The sequence below is a fragment of the Silurus aristotelis genome (genome assembly GCF_946808225.1).
Source record: "Silurus aristotelis genome assembly, chromosome: 17".
In the NCBI taxonomy this organism is placed as follows: domain Eukaryota; kingdom Metazoa; phylum Chordata; class Actinopteri; order Siluriformes; family Siluridae; genus Silurus; species Silurus aristotelis.
The window spans coordinates 15,247,030-15,264,426 of record NC_139590.1 but is presented as its reverse complement, the minus strand read 5'-3'; the positions used below and the strand labels follow the sequence as shown (position 1 = coordinate 15,264,426).

Here is a 17,397-nt window from a genome sequence, read left to right as displayed (position 1 = left end):
CTAATGTTCATTAATTAGTTGATTTGAAAAAATTGCTTTCATTTACAGCCCATTTGTGTAACCTATTTAAAGAATGTGAATTATTCATTATTTATTGTCTATTAGATTCAGTTTAGCTCAGGCTGTAACTAAACACAGCACACAAACAAAGTGAGCAGAGAAAGTGGCATAACATACAGCAGCTTATCACAGATGTATAATAATAATCCACACTAATGTGATATGGGAGGTTTTTCTTTATGCTACCATTTATTGAAATTTTATCTGCAGCGACTTGATAAAAATGTCAGAATAGGTGGGCTAAATGTGAGTTTATTAGTGTTTGACACTTGATTGCTCACAGAGCAGTTGTTCAGTCTCATATAACTAGGTTTCCTCAGCAGCCACCTCTTCTAGAACAGGAGAAGAGTATACGCAGTATACATTACACTTTTTTATTTTTTCGGTGTCTAACACAATGCATTCCATGGTGCATACCATGTTACCTCAACCCTCTCACCTTTTCAATTGAGCATTATGGTTAAGCAACAACAAATTGTAGTTTATAAGGAATGGCTTTCGGGGCACAACTTTGACCCAGTAAAAGAAAGAAAATCCTCATTTTCTAATTGAATTTCTTCTCTGAACATTATGGTACAAATGTTGATAATTCACTCAGTTGATATTTGTGAATGATATACATTTAAAACTGATCAAAAAAATATATATGAGGACTGTCAGAACGTCTGAAAAGATTAGTCCAATTTGGTGTACACAAGCATTTACACACAACATTACTGAAACACTGATAAATGTGTCCAGACTTCATTACATGTAATTAGATACACATTGACATTGTCCTTTATTGTGTTTTGTCCACTGATACCTTTATTAAAAAATATTTTTATCACCATTATACTTACATTATTTAAGCAACTTTACCCTTGCATTTCTGTATCTAAACTTGTCCCTTGTTAAATCTGGATGCATTGTTAGTGTTTGATCATATTTACATAAATTGGAAGCTTTCAATGTTCATATTAACGTGTTTTCTTTGAATAGACTATTTAATGAGGAAAAATATAATTGAATACAAATATTCAATCTAAAGTTGGGTAAAATTGATTTTCAGAATTCAGTTAAAATTGTTTTTTTTGTTTTTTTAATTTTCCTAATGACAATTTCAACACATTTATACACTTACAGCATTTGGCAGACTTCTCCAGACTTCTACTTCTCCAGATCAGATCTAGGGTTAGATCTCATTCATACAACTGAGCAGCTATGGGGTTGAGGGCCTTGCTCAGGGGCCCAGGAAAAGCATTGCTAGGATTTTAACTAACAACCTTCGGTTCCAAAGTCCAATGCCTTAAACACAAAGCTACCACCACTGTGTGTCTTTCTCATTGTTCTGCATGCTCCCTTTTAAGAGTGATATTGCAAATGTGCATGTTGCTAGGAGCCAGCTTCAGTAAATAGAAGATGGCAAATGTTATGTCATAATGTTTTGTCTTGTTGGTGTATACATGTTCAGTAAATATTATGTAGATTAGCTTGTTTCAGACTAAATTCATACAATCATAAAAGAATAATTGATTTGTGATTAATCAGTGGTCATAATATGATCTGCTCATCAACCCCTTTAGTGCTGTTGCAGTGTTAAACGTATGTGCTATTAAAACCTGTTCTACACTCTGATTTTTTAAGTCATTAAGGTTGTATTACTCTTCAGACAAGTTTTCAATTAAACCCTAGTCTGATCTATAACCAAACGCATTATCATGGTAACAAACCCTCAGAATGCAATATTGTTGTAGCAATAGGCTTCATCTCTCTTTTAGTAAAGCATCCCAATGTGGTTATAGTAAATATAAGTACAACACTGTTAATATATAAGTATAAATATAAGTCATGAGCACTGTTTAACCGTTTAAATTAGTGGACTAGAACTAACTGTTATAAAAAAAAAAAAAAAAGGGAGGTATAAATCACACTGCAGATTGAGCCATACTGGAACAGTCACTTAAAGAGTGCTGAAAGTGCTGAAAATGTTTTGACCAACATGAAAAAGGTGATGAAGCAAATGGACCAAGCTTGTACACTGCCTGAGCGAGGTTCCAGCAGCATTCTAAATTGAATGACAGCACTTATTTGTCTTAATTCATGGTTTATTATTGGCCTGCATTCTTTATCTTTCCATATCATTAATATGAATTGATTGAGTTTGGCAAACATTTACATTTAATGTTTGGAGCTAAACAAAACACACAATTGATTTAAACTTAGTGTAATCTGTATGGAAAACGCAGTAATGTACTATATGCTTAGAAGCTGATTGATTGAGGTTTATATTATTTGGTCTTTTGTTGGCACACAATCTGGAGCACAAGCAGGATACAAATGCTTTTCGGAATGTACATGATTTTCATGACTAGAAATTCTGTCATGTAAATGCTCCTGAAAAATTATTTTTTAAATAAATCTGCTTACTGAATTAGGCTAACAATGTTAGCTCCACAGCAAATATGGTTTAAAGGGCTGAGAGGAAGGGATCTGGAGCAAGTATCCTTATTACCTCAAGCTCACTTTAAAGAATGTTTCTGTTTATGTGACTCTATATTCCCAAGCCTCAGTGATTGATGCGAAGCAGAGCATAGTAATATTGTTTAATTGTGAGTCACTTATTAAATAATCTTGATTGTATAATCTAAAATGAAGTACATATTATTGCACAGTCTGTTAAAGAATTCAGCGAATTTTTTATTGGGATCATCTCGTAACATGTGACAAGTAATAATCATAAAAGCAAGTTTATAGTTTAGAGCAGTGATCAAATGTCTCACTCTTCTTAAAATTAAAGATTCAGTTAAATGTTCTCACTAGGTGAGAATTTAAAAGACACAAAAAAAGAAGTATATTTTTTGGAGACCAGTTTTTAGCACCTGTCAAGTGATGAAGTTTCAACATTCAAGGGTAGCTGTTAATTTTTTGCATTAATATCATCTAACACTCACAAGAGCCAGAATTACAATAAAAGGAATGCATTTCATTTACTTTGCGATTCAAGATTTTTTTAGGGGGCTTATTCAGCTTTCTCTAATTATTAATGGATTTGGAACACTGTATGAGATGCAATTAACATATCAAATAATTATGCATTTCTTTGCCTTAACAAAGGCTTATGAACTTACAACTGAGCAATGCTTTTTGCAAAATATTTAGGTGCTAATGTCAGTGCCACCTGAAGATGCAGCTCATGCAATCAAAATGTTTTTAGACTCAATAAACAGTGAAGAAGAAAGAGATGAAGCAGTTGCTCCTTTCTTGTTTCACTTCTGTACATTTAGTGATATGGACTTATTCTTGACTGAAATGTAAGATATAGAAAAACTTAAGTTTAATATAAAATGTAATTATTTTAAATAAAACACTTGTGAAACAGTCAGAATCAAGGTATGGCAGGTTATATTGCAGTATATCCAGGGTAATAGGTGTGTTAGAGCAAGGACACACCTAGCACACACACACACACACACACACACACACACACACACACACACACACACACACACACACACACACACACACACACACACACACACTTTGATAGGATAATGATGCTAAAACCTAACACACACAGCTGCAGTGCACCTTAACAAGTTTGGAAAGATATGCCCAGACATACAGAATGTCAGAAGAAAAGTGACCCTATTCCTAGAATGAGCAAGACCAATCTGTAACGGTAACCTTTCGAAACACAGCATTTGCACTTTCCTTTCCTATTTTTTAATATATTACAATTTTCTTTCTTTATTTTACAGACTCTCCTCTTCTCCCAGCCACTTATATCTCTCCCTCGCTCACTTCTCTATGTCTACTAGGGTGCAGTCTTAACTTTCTAGCATCACTCCTCTTGAGATTGCAGTAGTGCCTCTGAACGCTGCAGCTGAGGAATTGATTGGATGTCTGAGTAGTACCATGTTAGAATTCTGGCAAAAATAATCCGTTATAAAGGAGACTTGTGATCTTTAATTTTCTATTCTTATTTTTATTCTTTGTGTATTTTCAGATTAAATACAGTCAAGGTACAATTTTCACAGTTCACTTTTGAGATTGAAAGATCTTATGTACTGAGCAGAAGAATAGTAGGAGTAAAAAAGGTTAAGCTAGACAGGCGCTTACTGAGACAAAGGAAGACAAAGAAGAAATACAACACATTCAGCATATTTAACATTAAATGTTGGTGTAAAATAAAGTTCAGCAAATGAGTTGGATGAAATTGATTAGAAACAAAAAAAGTTAAATATTTACTTCACTCTTATCCTTGATCCTCTCTAATGGAGAATGACAGCACAAATTTAGCCTGAATTGTAATAAAGTCTACCTTTGAGAATATATCTGGGTTGATTCTGGCTTATTTTTGAAATGTCAGTTTATTAAATAAGTTATACTTCATGGTCCTGATCATCAAAGACATATCTGGAAAAATGTATCTCATAAATCAGAGCTAAATGTCAGTGTTTATGACAAATTGTTAAGGCTGTGGGATTGTTAGCAATTCTATTTATAGTGGTTTCTGCATTATTGGTAATAGGTGTTTGCATATGAAGTGTTACAGTGTATTATTAACTGCTGCTTAACAAACCCATACAGTTAATAAAGCAAAGCTTTAAAGATATATCAAACTGATGAGCTCTGAACCCACAACTTGAGCTGAATCATATTTGTTGCAATAGTGAAAATCACAACTCGCTTATAAATGTTAGTGAAATTCTAAATATTTATTTATTCTTTTTTTTTTTTTTTTTTTAGCAAAAATGTTGTCATACAACTGAGCAGTTCAGGACTAAGATCTCTTGATCATGGGCCAGCAGTGATAGATCATGAGCTAACCAGAAATCTAATACTGATCCATGAACACTGCCCTTGTGTGATATAGTAAGATCAGGTTTAAGCTTAACCTTTAGAACTACAGTAAAAAAAATAATAAATTGGGTGTAATGCGTTCTCTTGAAAAAGTGAATACTTTTACAGGAAAAATTTAATACATATTTATTACAGGAATAAAACACTGTGGCTCCAACAAGCATTAATAATCATTTGTTAAATAATCAGCCTAATAAATGAAATAACAATTTGAATATATTTTATTTAAATCTATGACTTGGAAGTATTGATAAATAAAAAAATGTTTTATATGGATTTACTCTGTTATAATTTGTTCTATTTAATACATTTATTGACTTGTGCTTTGTTGAAGTGAAGTAACGAGTTTTACGTGATGACGTTTCAACCCGTTACATTTCAACCAATCAGAGATGACGTCCCTCTTGAAACCTAAATTCAAAAGTGATTCTACACATTAGCCAACTGTTTTGCTAACTTGTTTTCCTGCACTGTGGCGGAACTTCTAAACAAAAGGGTTTTTACAAAACATGGAGCTTATGAACGAAGACTTAAAAATGTACTTTTACGAGAACAGGATAGCTACATATTCAGGGTGGCCGTTTGACGAGGACTGCGCGTGCACGTCGGAAAATGTGAGTTGTGTTACTTTCCGTAGAAATCGCCGTAACAAAGAAGCGGGTGATGGTTAATCGGGCACGGATGTTTGAACAAATGACAGTAAAATATTTGTTCATTTTAAATTGCAATGTTAATTATAAATGTAATGTTCAGTGTCTAAGCAAACATTTAAATAAAAACTACGAGTTGTAAGTGGGATGTAGCAAAACATGTCAAGAAGACATGATTGTGATATTCTGTAGATCCATAGATTTGCGATCTATGATCTATACCATCTTAATATATAAATCAATAATCTCCAAAATATATTAAAAAAAATAATTGTGTGCAATCGCACCTTCCAGATGGCCAAAGCTGGTTTTATTCACACCCCCACTGACAACTGTCCAGATGTGGCCCAGTGCTTCTTCTGCTATAAAGAGCTGGAGGGCTGGGAACCTGATGATGATCCTCTGTAAGTAACACTCATGTCACCACACGTTTCACTTTTGATCTCACTATGTCTATGTAGTCCTGGAGAGGTTATAACATTGTCATGACACAATTTGATGAACCCATATAATGCATCCCTAGTGCTGGGTGTTCTGCATGTGTTCTCAATGAATGACTCCTGAAACAGACAGTGGCTTTTGAAATTCTAATGAATTTTATCTCATTCAATAGTATACACTCTGGTTGATCGTAGACAGAAATATTGTAGTGGGTTTTTTTTTTTAATTAAAGAGAAGCGGAATCAAATGATGGATGGAGAGGCCACTGATTTATTGTTTTCCTTCAGCAAGGAGCACAAGTCTCACTCCCCAGCTTGCAATTTCATCCTGCTAAAAAAGACTGTGGAGGAGCTCACAGTGGAGGAGATCCTGAAGCTGCAGAAAGAAAGGCAAAAATTCCACATTGTGAGTAATTACTGATTATGTACAGCATGTTCGGCTGTGCTAAACTGTACATTTTCATTGACGTTTCTCTTGTTAGCTGTACTGTGTGATTTTTCATTTCTCAACGTATAATACAAAACCGGTACTGCATATTCATGAAGACGGATTGTGCAGAAGATTAGGGTAGAACATTCATTTATTTTTTTTCCTTTTTAAAGATCCCAGTGAATCCCAGGGAATTGATATTGTGCATTATCATCATATGAAAGATAAACATCTGGACTGAATTGCATGAGCTTTAATCAAGAAGGAATTAGGCTATGGATTTATATGTAACTGGACATTAGACTCAGCAAAGCAATGCGTTTTTTCATTTTCCACACTGTGTAAACACTTTATAAAACATGTTAGAAGGTAGTGGTGTCTTCAGCTGCATTCACACTGCAGGCAAATATGCACCAAATATCATTTTTCCTCATACTGTATGTGAGGCATGTGGCCTTTTTCGAAACTCTTCAAAAGTCAACTGGAATTTTGGGTACCAATTAGGGCTGTTTTCATGTGCGTTGCTAAAAATCCCCAAATTCCATACGGAATACTGATGAGCATTTCAGGCTAAATTATTTTTCAAATTTTCAATCTGCTCCGTGTAATGTGGCACATTTACAAGATGGGTGTGTGGGGACAAACCAAGTCCAATGTTTCATTTTTGGTTCATCTTTTTGCTGGTTGATAATAATGCATCTGCATGTTTGTGAGGGAGCTGTGCACAGGCGGTCTCATTGGTGTATACTTTCATGATTGTGTGTAATGTGAATATATTCATTAGGGGCCAGAAAATAAACAACTAAATGAGTCTTGCAAAATCGATGCAGATGAGGAAACAGACCAATACATTTCTGCTATCAAGCCGTGATATTAATAAAATAGAAAATAAAAATATATTGAATACAGTCTTAAAAAAAAAAGTTCTTTTCTCAACAATAATATTCAATATTCTCAACAATAATATTCAAAAATTAATATCAACATTATTATTATTTTTTAAATCATTGATGGATTATTAAATACCAAATGCATGACATTGTAGCGAATTTAAATGACACGTGCCAGACGCTACAACATAATTCTGTGTTTTAGTGTTAAATGAACTAAACCATGTATAAACAGGGAACAATATAAAAACACATTTAACCAAAATAGTTGATCTTTGCATTTTTCTTATAAAACACAAAATTAGCTTGTGTTCAAGCTGAAATTAGCTAAAATGTTAAATGAGTAAGGAAAATATACAAGTAAATGTTAGCAGACTTCATGGAGGCAGAATGGTTTTCACACACACACACACACACACACACACACACACACACACACACACACATGCACATAATTGTCTCCTTTTTCCACAAGAAATATTGCACAGCAATACAACACTGGCAACACGTACACATGCCCCGGGCAAAGGCTGGCTCTTTTGTTGGAATCTATATGGTCTGCTGCAAAGACAAGGTATTCAGGTGCTGTGTTGATGTGCCATGGAGACAAATGTAGGCCTTTTGCACACAGGGCTAAGTTGGTAGGATATCTATTCTGATTAGACGTTTACCAATGAAGTTGGTTTTCTTCCTTGGTAGAAACCTTTATATACATATCTTGGCCACTGAGATCCAGAGTGGAGGATTGACAGGAGATTTATGTCCAGCACTGTAATAATAGTTTTGGTAACATTGGTTTGGGAGGGGAACAGATCATACTGCTGCTGATCCACTCTTTGCAGTTGCCCGTGTTTGAACTTTGGCTTGAAAGATTTGCTTAGGTGTTAGAAACTTCACTTATTGGAAAATGAGAGGATCACTTTGGGCCTGTGTCAACACAATTGGTATCAGTGCAAGAATGTGGTAACAGTCACTTGGAAAAGAGTGCAGTAGAATTAATTCAGCAACTTTACTCTGAGAACACTTAATAAATGGAGAGACCGATGCACTTCTCTCTACTCATTAATACAGTGGCAACTTCAAATGGTTCAAGGGCTGTGGAAAGTTCTCGTAGTAGTCTCCAATGGTCATCTTTGAAGTCAAAATCCTTTTTGCCCCTCTGGGTGCCTGATAGTGTTCAAGTCGGATAGTGTTGCATTTACCGATCATTTCATTTATCCTGCTAATTATATAGAATGTGCTGGTCCATCTTAAGCATGCTTCTGCTCAGATGTGCCTGTTTGTTGCGGTTTATTGCTCTGCTTGCATTTTAATAAGGGGTGCTTCAATGCATTATCCATTATTCAAGTGCAAGTTTTGTTTCTCCTAAACATTGTAAATGATAATAGATAAAAAAAATTGGCAGATTTTGCTAGGAATAATTTCCAAAACTCCAGCTGTTTTCATTGCTGAATAGGGTATGCCTTTCCTTCAGTGTCATTGTGGTGATATCTCACAAGGCCAGACACAATTTGGTTGGTTGCCAGACCCAGAGGTTGCTACACTTGCGTCATAATAGACATCCAGCAAATCGATGATGAAATAATATTTTTGATCGTCAATTACCTTAATATTTTTGATTTTTACAATCCTAATTAAACTCTGTCTAGTTATGTGTGAGCATTTCATTCTGACAGTGACCAGCACTTAAGTCCCTTTTTTTTTTCTCTTTCTTCCTTATTGTGCTGCACATTAGTGCTTTCCAAATAATTTAGGCTCATTATGATGCTGCATCAGAGTGATGCCAAGTTTGCTGTAATTATAAAGAATTATCCTGCCAAGATTACTCTGAAATGCTTGAGCAAACACTTTGGAAGAAGGACCACAGACTAGATGTCCCTATATAACTTGGTATACAGCAAGACATTGCTCCCTGCTTTAATCAATCAGTATTGGCCTGTAGGCTACTGATGCACAGAACCATACATGCACACAGCATGCTTTTAAGGCCAGTTTATACTTGATGTGTTGCAGCCATCTGGCATACACCTGTGTGTTTTTAAAAGAAAATATAATCCAGCCTTTAGGATGTTTTGGGCGATTGCAAATGAGCTAAAACCTGTTGGATGTCGATGAGGCCGAACTCTGACTAAGAGGCAAAAAAGATACTGTACATACTTTCTTTGGACACCTTAACTTTAATACATCATAAATATATTTCCTCAAAATGAACATTTCTCTTTTATTCTTGCCCTGGCTACATAGATCCGGTTGGATAAGCAGCCAGTTTAACAAACATCAGGCTCATGTATTATTGATTCATATTCCCCCTGCATATGATTTTGTGTTTTAGCCATTAGAATCATATAAGCTCCCCTCTTTTTAGACTATTGGTCTAGGAGCATTTTCACCATTTTAGGTTTGAGAGTAAGGGACTGCATAATCATATGAACAGCAGCGCAGTATAATATTTATGTATGTGTGAGTTAGACAGTAGGCAGGATATGTTTGGTTGAATTGAATCTATTTTTGAGCTACGACAACTAATCGATAAGGAAATTTGTTGTCAGTGAATGCGGTTATCGGTTAGTTGGGCTGTTTAAGTTACGGGTTAGCGTGGCGGCAAGATAACCCAGCCAGCTGCAGGAACAGTGTGCATCCCAAGTCACCCAAGGCTTAGGAGCATTTAATATAAAAATGCTGTAAGACTGCAAAATATGCAAAGCAGAGCAAGTACCACAGTGATGCAAGAGCACCGAAAAAGAAAACGCACTGGAGTCACGGATGCAGGCGAAACATTATTATTCAAAATGTCATTAATTATATAATCTATATGCTTATCTTCACAAATAAACAAAATGTCAGTTACATTTTATATAAAAAATTTTTTTTTTGGTTGTCAACTTGCGATCTGCTAAATACAATACAAATAATTTTGAACACAAATTGCTTCACCTTTCATACTCAAATGCGTTTCTTTTTTTTCTCCAGAAATAACCCAGCATGAGGGATTATTTATTTAAACTATACTATTTATTTATATATAAATGACCCGAATTACTGTTTTATATAATCCGATTAATCGAGAAAAATAATCGCCCGATTAACCGACTATCAAAATAACCGTTAGTATCAAACACTGATCTATTTAGATTTAAATCCTACCCCCCACCCCACCCCAGTCATGGATGAAAAGTTTAATTTCTAACCATTTTACACTTTAAGACTTTGAGTGGATTCCTCAACATGCATTGTTTTTTTGTTTCTTATATAAATACATTATATGGGCAAAACCTTTTAGAAATCTGATCATTACACACTTGTCTATCCTAAAAACAAAGGACCTGGTCTCTATTGTGTGGCTTATAATAGTAATGCTCTAGGGAAGGCTTTCCAATAGATTTTGTAATGTGGGTGGGGGGATTTGTGTACATTCATTCACAAGAGAATTAGTGAGACCAGACAGGGAGGACTGGTAAAGAGGCCTGTTGTCCAGTCAGCATCTTTAATTTAATTCTAAATATTTCTGTGGGTCAAAGTGCTGTGAAGGCCACTTGAGGTTTTATGTGCTGACCTTGGCAAAGCATGTCTCTATGGAGCTCACTTTCTGCACAAGGGCACAGGCATGCTGAAGCAAGTTTGGCCTTCTTTGTTCCAGTAAAGTTAATCTTGCACATTTTAAAGTAATTCTGGACAATTATTTGCTTCCAACAGCATATCGGATGTGATGGTGTCCACATACTTGTTATAATGAAACAGACCTGTTTTTAATTATATTAATGAACATTCTCCACTGATCTTGATAGGTCACCTTTGCTCAACAAATGAACAAAAGCTTCATCTATTTATTCTGTAATTAGATGCCAGCTGTGTGCAAAACACCTGTACTGCATCATCATGGAATAATTGTATTTTTATTACATTTTTGTGTGTGACAACTTTAGTTGATATTTCTGGTTGAGATGCATGCAAAGGGGAAAATTCTGCTCTAATAAATTATATCTAGTAGAAAATGTGAAGTTAATGTTTTGAATGGGTTCCCCATTAATATAAGCCAGGTTTCATTATTAGTACTTTGATCTGCAGTTCTTCAATGGTCTGTATTAGAGAACTACATTAAAGCAAGGAGGGCGCTTTTAGTTATAAAGAAGCTAGTATCTGCACAGCCCTGCTTATCTTTTAATCAACGTAGCAGAAGCCTCACTTTGTACATCATTTATTGTCTATGAATGTGCAAATCCCTGACTAACCCCAATGCCCCTACCAAGTTCCTAAAAATGTTTTTGCACTTTTAATTTATCCACCAGCAAATTTCAGCTAGGTGGCTGGGAATTAAATCTGGGTCACAGTTGATGAGTCAAATGTGTTTCTAGATCAATAAAAATAAAATAAAATAAAATAAAATTTAGCTCAGGATACAATATTTTCAAACTTTTATTTGAGGACAAACACAGTCAATTGTATACAGCAATACAAAAACAAACAAAACAATATTGTAAATATAATAGATAGATAGATGTATGTAAAGCACAATATGTGTGAAGAATGAGGAGTATATAAAAATACAGTATGTAATAGTACATTGTATGTATAATTGTACAGAAGTTATATACAGTGTTTATACTGTGGTCTAACGGTGTATTGTAGAGTTCAGTAGTATGATGGTGGATAGGGGGAAAAAAGCTGTCCCTGAACCTGCTGGTTCTGGTGTGTATGTTCCTGTATCTCCTCCTTGATGGAAGGAGGTTAAACTGCTTAAACTGGTTGTGACTGGGATGCGAAGAGTCCTTGAAAATGTTGAGCTCTGTGCAGGCATCTGCTGTGGTGAAGGTGTTTAATGGCAGGTAGTTGGGTGCCATTGATGCGTCGGGCGGTTTTGACCCCCTTTGCAGGGTTTTGCGTTAACACACAGTGTAGCCTCTGTACCATACAGTGATGGTTAGTCAGGATGCTTTCGATGATGCAGCGGTAGAAACTCGTTAAAATCCCTGGGGACAGATGAGCTTTCTTAAGACTTCTCTAGAAGTACAGGCATTGTTGAGCCTTCCTAACCAGAGCTGAAGTGTTCTGGTGCCGAGACAGATCCTCAGAGATGTGAACTCCGAGGAACTTGCAGCTAGAGACTCGCTCTACCTCAGTTCCATTGATGTTGACTGGGAAATGTCTCCAGCTGTTGGATTTCCGGATAGTCCACGATGAGCTCTTTAGTCTTCATGGCTTTTAGGGTCAGGTTGTTGGTGGCACACGATGCTGTCAGGCTTCGTATCTCTTCCCTGTAGGCAGATTTGTCATCGTTGCTGATCTGGCCGTTTACAGTGGTGTCATCTACATACTTAATGAAGATGTCAAAGTTATACAGAGGAGCGCAGTCGTGGGTGAACAGGGAGTAGAGCAGTGGGCTCAGAACACAGCCCTGTGGGATGCCAGTGTTCAGAATGAGGGTTGAGGATACCTATTTGCCCACCCTAACACATTGAGGTCTGTTCGTTAGAAAGTCCGGAATCCATCTGCAAGTGGGGGTGCAGATACCTAGGTCACTGAGTTTAGTGATCAGTACAGTGGGGAGGACTCTATTGAATGCAGAGCGAAAGACAAAGAACAGCATTCTGATGTGGGTGTTGCTTTTATCCAGGTGGTTGAGGGCTGAATGAAGAGCCGTGAAAACTGCATACTCTGTCGACCTGTTCGGGCGATAGGCAAACTGGTGTGGCTCCAGTGTAGGTGGTAGGCCCACAGTGAGGTGATTCAGGACCACTTTCTCAAAGCACTTCATAACAATAGGGGTGAGTGCAACTGGGTGAAATTCATTCAGGCATTTGGCAGATGAGTGCTTAGGTACTGGTATGATGGTTGTGGTCTTGGTTGTGCTGCCTTGCATCTATCTATCTATCTATCTATCTATCTATCTATCTATCTATCTATCTATCTATCTATCTATCTATCTATCTATCTATCTATCTATCTATCTATCTATCTATCTATCTATCTATCTATCTCTCTCTCTCTCTCTCTGTCTCTCTCTCTGTCTCTCTCTCTGTCTCTCTATCTATCTATCTATCTATCTATCTATCTATCTATCTATCTATCTATCTATCTATCTATCTATCTATCTATCTATCTATCTATCTATCTATCTATCTAATTAGTATGCAAGGCTAACGTCTTTAAACATTACCCCATTACTTCCCTGATGCATCTGGCAGGGAACAGATTCTGTAGCTTTGCACTTTAGTTCATTAAAAAGAGGAACAAAAGCCTTGAGATAGATGTGCATTATCGTGATCCTGAGGGAAATTGCACTATTGCGTTGGAAAGAACACAGTACAGTTCACACAGGGGGTTATATAAGGTATGTAGTTGGGTCCCTAAGTATTTAAACAGTGAAACAGTTTGTGTAATTGTGCCTCTTTACAGTGGATTTAAAATGAAGCCATTAAAATGTGATTGAAATATAGACTTTAATTCAAGAGATTTTACAAAAATAATTGCATTAAACCTTTGCATTGTCTTTTAATTGTACAGGCTTAAAAGCACATGTACAAACTAACAATTATAAATGAAAGGATTATTTTTATTACTTTAATGCAAAACCTTTGTGGTTGATGGAGGCCTAAAGTCTAGAACGCAAATACATTTTAACTGCACTGATTTTATTAACGCTTGATTAATGCTTGATTTTATTAACGCTTGATTAATGCAGCGTGCATTTGACCGTTTTTATTAAAACAAATATATACAAATGATTTAGCAGTCTTCTATATTTAATCACTGAACATTTGGTTTACTGATGCCCCAAGCCTTAAATCAAGCACCAAATTCCACGCTGATGCACACATCCACCAATTAAAACCGTCCGTGTGGTTCCCATTGTTGTCCTGATAATTTACTTAATTTAAAACACCATAATTACTTTCAATTATTCACGAGAATATTTTGTCTTTTAGTCTGTTTAGTGTGGTTTTACTAATAATAAACATACAATTGCATATAGCATCTATGCCCATGTTGATAGTATGTAAGTTATGTAGAGTATTAAAAGCTTTAAGGTACATTTATAACAGATAAAAATGTGTGTTTAATCACAAGTTAACTCATTACAATCATGCGATTAATCGTGATTTAAATATTCCAATCTATTGACGGCCCTAATGGATATATTTAATGTTTATGAAAGGTGTCAAGCTGTGTTTTAAAGCTTTTTAAATATTCATTACCCGTCATCTTCAGGAAGTAGAAAAAGAGAACCTGGTTCAATATAAACTACTCATTTGAGGAATCTTCTCTAACAGCATGTTGTATTTTCCTGTTTTCTTTCACAACTAAACAAAATAGGCTTCTGTTATGCTTTTTTTTCTCATTCTTTTTTTGTAGTTTAAATCTATAGTAGCAACAGTTAAGCTTATATACACGAAAAATGTAAAACATTTGAAACGAGTCTATACATGATATGCTCTCTGGCCAGAAGGCATAAATCGATCAGTTAAATCAGGTCTTTTGAAGACATTTTTAATCTCTCATTTTTCATTTCGGCTTCAAGCCATTCAAACCACTGTCTTTTTTTTTATAAAAAGGAAATGGCATTCTCCATGCTGAATGAATTAAACCATGGCTCTTGCATCTGTAGATGCTACAAGCTCACTTTCTCTGCACTTGATCCTGACACATTTGAAGAAAAAGAATGTCACAATGCCATTCAACACTGTTATTATAAACTGAAGGTAAAGATTAGTAGCCTGGGTCCGTGCCGCTTTATCTTCTTAGTGCAGGAGCGCCTCAGGGTTGCTGCCTCAGCCCGCTGTTGTAGGGTCTGTTTACCTGTAACCGTATAGAGTTCACGGACACCACCACTGCAATCGGACGTGCAACTAATAATGATGAGTCCGCATTCAGGAGGTAGATTCTCTACCTGTCCACACCTGGCACCACAACAACAATTGGCCACCAAATGTTAGCAATTCTAAAGACCATTTTAATACGGATTTAAACAGAGAGGCTCAGACCAGTCAGTTATTAGCCAGCAGTGTAAGATTCCCAGGCTTTCAGCTGTCAAGCTCTCTATTTTAATCCCTGAACATCAGTAACATCTGCAAAGAAGCACAGCAGCAGCTGTTCTTTCTGAAGAGACTCAAAAAACTTTGCGCCGCGCAGCAAGCATGGTCAGCTTTTACATGCACGATAGTTTTTTGAATGATGGGTGCATCACAATCTGACCTCACACAACTAATATTATTGGATAGTGAGAACTGCATTGAAATACATTGCTATAGATTTCTTACAACTCCAGCAGGCTTACAGGAAACATTGCCACAATATCGCTGCTCATACCTCTTGAATCAAGAAAAGGTTATTACCCCATGCCATAAAGATTTTCAACATCAGGCATTAACAGACTCTGGCTTTTCCATTTCTCACCTCTGATGAATGAACCTCTCATGTAACTGCAACAAGAATCCATATATAGCAAGCCCTATTTCATTTTGTACATGCTACTAAACTATAAATGTCTTGAAGCGTCACTATATCAATGGCCCTACATTTTTGTTAAATAAACCAGTTTAATCCATTCATTTATTATTAGCCTTAGATTACTGTGGACTATCCACCATGTGTATGCCCCTGGGAATCAGTTGTTTCTACAGCAACGGTCAAGTATTAGATCTAGATCATTAATATAAACTTTGGGATTCTTTGTGCAGTTGGCATTGATTTTCTGAGCCATGCCATACTAGAAAATAAATCAACACCTTCTGACCATTTAGATCCATGAAATCAACATCAGTGAGGAATAAAAGAATGTCAAGTGTTACCCAGGACAAAACCTACATGATGGCCAAAGCAATGAGTGCTCTGTTGTCAGAGTATAATTTCCCTGAGCTCACATTTTTCTTATTCCATCCAGCAATTCAATCCAGTTTCAGTGTTTTAGGGTACCTTTTTGAAAAAAATGTTTTATATCTTGGTCAATAAATATGTTGTGCCTTTTTTTTTCCTTCACAAACTACCTGCCTTTTATTCTGTGGCATTGAATAAAAAAAAAAACTGTAAATTTTATAACATATTCACACTTGTATAGTCACTGCATCTTGTATTCATTCTTTTTTTGATTCTGTGTTCATTTTCAGAAAAAGGCCTGCAAACATGTCATTGAGAAGTTTGAGGAAGCAGCACAATCGAGAAGAGGTGACATCATCAAACTAGCCATGGAAGGCTAAAGCTTTGCGGCTTATGCCTCAGTCATATTTTAGCTCTTTGTTTATCAGCCATGGACATGAAACTCTGCTAATTCTTGTGTATACTAAATATTCATCTTCAGGAGAATAGCATTATTCTTCACAGCTTCTTAAATGCAGTTCGTTTTAACTCCCTATTATTAGAGAGACAGATTAACCCACCTTATTTCCTTGTCTATATCTTTACTGCTGAATTTTCATTGATAATACGGCTAGGTGCTGTAATTGGAACTGAACATTTCATCCCTTAAATTGAATGTGTTTTCGTTAATAGTCTTCACTCAATTTTCAATGTTTTCCAGCTCTGTAATGAATACAGCTGAAGCTTTCATGACTCGTCATATTGTACCAATTCTTCATTCTTTTTTTTTTTTTTTTTTAATTCATATTCAATCACTTGTTCACTTGCACTACTTATTTGTATTATTTCTGTGTGTTTGCAAAATTGTTGGGCTGGTTGAAGTTTGTTTGTTTTGCTTTGTGTCAATAAATGTTTTTTTTTTTAATCTTTTTGTTCTTGATTTGGACTGATTAGAATTCTATTTTACACAAACATGATCAATGTTCCTTCTTGGTTATTATGATGGGGTTTGATGTAGACACGTACTCAGAAATTATCAACTAAAGTGCATGAAACATGGAAGTTGTTAATTAAGATTCTCGATTAACATCAAGATGGTGAAGGTGGAATAAAGACTGCGGCGTTACCGGTGTATATTAACTACAAGCTAATGATTTAAAGCAGTCTAAAACAGTGAGATATGAAGCTTTAAGAATATTCAGAGGGTGCAGATCAGGGATTCTTAAACCTTTTTTTTGCCATCTTAACTGTATAAAGTAAACTTTAGGGACCTGATCAGTATAGATTTTCTA

The 17,397-nt window shown here is 35.8% G+C and overlaps 1 protein-coding gene across 1 annotated transcript; it reads left to right on the top strand.

Moving 5' to 3' along the window:
- The first annotated feature begins 5,299 nt into the window (after positions 1-5,299).
- LOC310739764 (baculoviral IAP repeat-containing protein 5-like) lies at positions 5,300-17,040 on the top strand. Its single transcript, XM_083566006.1, has 4 exons — positions 5,300-5,519; positions 5,850-5,959; positions 6,284-6,401; positions 16,417-17,040. Exons 1-4 carry the CDS (start codon positions 5,415-5,417, stop codon positions 16,504-16,506), a joined length of 423 nt encoding a protein of 140 aa, XP_083422132.1. The 5' UTR covers positions 5,300-5,414; the 3' UTR covers positions 16,507-17,040.
- Positions 17,041-17,397: the final 357 nt, after the last annotated feature.

Coding starts and splice junctions, on each gene's coding strand:
- LOC310739764 (XM_083566006.1), top strand. CDS start 5,415: ATGGAGCTTATGAACGAAGACTTAAAAATGTACTTTTACGAGAACAGG. Junction 5,520..5,849: donor GCGCGTGCACGTCGGAAAAT/GTGAGTTGTGTT, acceptor CGCACCTTCCAG/ATGGCCAAAGCTGGTTTTAT. Junction 5,960..6,283: donor GAACCTGATGATGATCCTCT/GTAAGTAACACT, acceptor GTTTTCCTTCAG/CAAGGAGCACAAGTCTCACT.